The sequence below is a fragment of the Microtus ochrogaster genome, unplaced genomic scaffold (assembly GCF_000317375.1).
Source record: "Microtus ochrogaster isolate Prairie Vole_2 unplaced genomic scaffold, MicOch1.0 UNK3483, whole genome shotgun sequence".
NCBI lineage: Eukaryota > Metazoa > Chordata > Mammalia > Rodentia > Cricetidae > Microtus > Microtus ochrogaster.
This window is the reverse complement of record NW_004952577.1, coordinates 1-2,000: the sequence shown is the minus strand read 5'-3', so window position 1 is coordinate 2,000 and position 2,000 is coordinate 1. Positions and strand designations below refer to the sequence as shown.

The 2,000-nt window shown below is 48.8% G+C and overlaps 1 protein-coding gene across 1 annotated transcript; it reads right to left on the bottom strand.

Annotated features, from left to right (window-relative positions):
* Nucleotides 1–789: 789 nt before the first annotated feature.
* LOC101980895 (ras-related protein Rab-5B-like) lies at nucleotides 790–1,910 on the bottom strand (the record flags this gene model as incomplete). The annotated part of the gene is made up of 2 exons (XM_005372385.2): nucleotides 790–1,424; nucleotides 1,707–1,910. Coding segments are annotated over 2 exons (468 nt in total), but the record flags the coding sequence as incomplete, so codon positions are not given.
* Between the last annotated feature and the right edge of the window lie 90 nt (nucleotides 1,911–2,000).

The following is a 2,000-nucleotide window of genomic DNA, read 5'->3' as shown; positions in this document are numbered from 1 at the left end:
CTATGAAGAAGAGAATAAGGAAGCTGTAAGTGGGAGGATGGATGGGAAGATCCTACAGTTCCCACCCAGGTCCGTCAGTTACAGGCCTAGTGTTCGTTCTCTGCGTGTGTGTGTGTGTGTGTGTGTGTGTGTGTGTGTGTGTGTGTGTGTGTATTGGAACAGGACTAAGATGGCCTCTCAACATTTGTTGGCAAAGGCAGGAGTGTCAGGAGTTCAGGTTATACTGGGGTATTTAACAAGTGTGAGGTCAGTCTGGGCCAAGTGAGACCTTGTGTTTGTTTATTCATTTAAGCAAGGGTCTCAGTGTGTGGCACTGGCTCTTGGAACTGATTAAGGCTGGCCTTGAAGTCAAAGGGATTTGCCTGCTTCTGCTTCCTGAATGCTGGGATTAAATACAAACACAAAAGGGTTAGCAGCAGAGAACACCGCTATTCTTCCAGACGACCTGAGGTTCAATCCCAGCAACCACATGGCTCTAGTCCAAGGGATCTGATTCTCTTCTGTCTCCACAGACACTGCATGCACGTGGTATACAGGAGAACAAGCTGTGAGGGTAGAGAACACGTCTGCACGGGCATGGTCATCCGTGTTCTACCCTTTTGTTGTTTGTTTGTTTTTTGGTTTTTTTCGAGACAGGGTTTCTCTGTGGCTTTGGAGCCTGTCCTGGAACTAGCTCTGTAGACCAGGCTGGTCTCGCAGACTCAGATATCTGCCTGCCTCTGCCTCCCCAGAGCTGGGATTAAAGGTGTGAGCCACCACCGCCCAGCATTTTATTAGTGTTTAAGACAACATCTCTCACTGAACTAGAAACTGACTGTTTTGGCTCGAGTAGCTGCCAGCAAGCCCCTGAGATACTCCACTCTCCACATCCCCAGCACTGAGACTGCAGGCATGTGCTGCTACCTTAACCAAGCCTTTTTCATGTGGGTTCTGGGATCCCCAAGTCCTCAGCTGGGCCACACAAGCACTGTACAACTAGAACCACCTCCCCAGTGTAAGGAGTTCTCGTTATGGAGAAGGGTGAACTGATAGGAATCTGTGGGTTATGGCATGTCAATACCTCCTTACCGCAAATTTAACTGCTCCCTTCTTCCTGTTTTTACCCTGGTCACTACAAGTGAAATTTCCTTACCCCTCTGATCTGCAATCTTCTAACTCTTCTAAAATCTTCTGGCTGCCGTTATGGCCACAGTGTTGCTGTATTTAATGTGGTGCACAACTAGGAAGCGGAACAATGAGTGCCTCACGTGACTTTTCAAGAGTGTGGTGAGTGTTAGGGAGGGCTCTGTGGACCATCTTACTTCATACTCCACCATGCGCTTGTTGGCAAGGTCAGCTTTGTTCCCTGCCAAGGCAATAACAATGCTAGGGCTGGCTTGCCGCTGCAGTTCCTTTACCCATGTCTTTGCCCGGGCAAAAGTTTCCTAAGAAAACACGAGAGAGAGAATGGGCTGGAATGAGTGCTAATCCACAATTGCCACCTGCAAAACCCAGTCTCACAGCTCTCCCAGGTGCCCCTCCCTTCCCGCTCACATCACTGCCACTCAGTCTCCTCCTTCCCGCTCTCGCTCCTTCCTCTGCTTGACTGCTTGGAAACATACTCAGTACTTTTATTGTGCTATTTCAAGAACCTGTTTCTTCTCCCCCACCTAATTTAATTTCTATAAGTAAGTCTTCTCGATAAACAATCTTCTCAGTCCACTTACCTGATTAGTAATATCATAAACCACAATTGCAGCCTGGGCACCCCTGTAGTACATAGGGGCTAGGCTGTGGTATCGCTCCTGCCCAGCCGTGTCCCAGATCTCAAACTTGACTGTTGTGTCATCTAGACACACAGACTGGGTAAGGAAGGCCGCTATGAAGAAGAGAATAAGGAAGCTGTAAGTGGGAGGATGGATGGGAAGATCCTACAGTTCCCACCCAGGTCCGTCAGTTACAGGCCTAGTGTTCTCTGCGTGTGTGTGTGTGTGTGTGTGTGTGTGTGTGTGTGTGTGTGT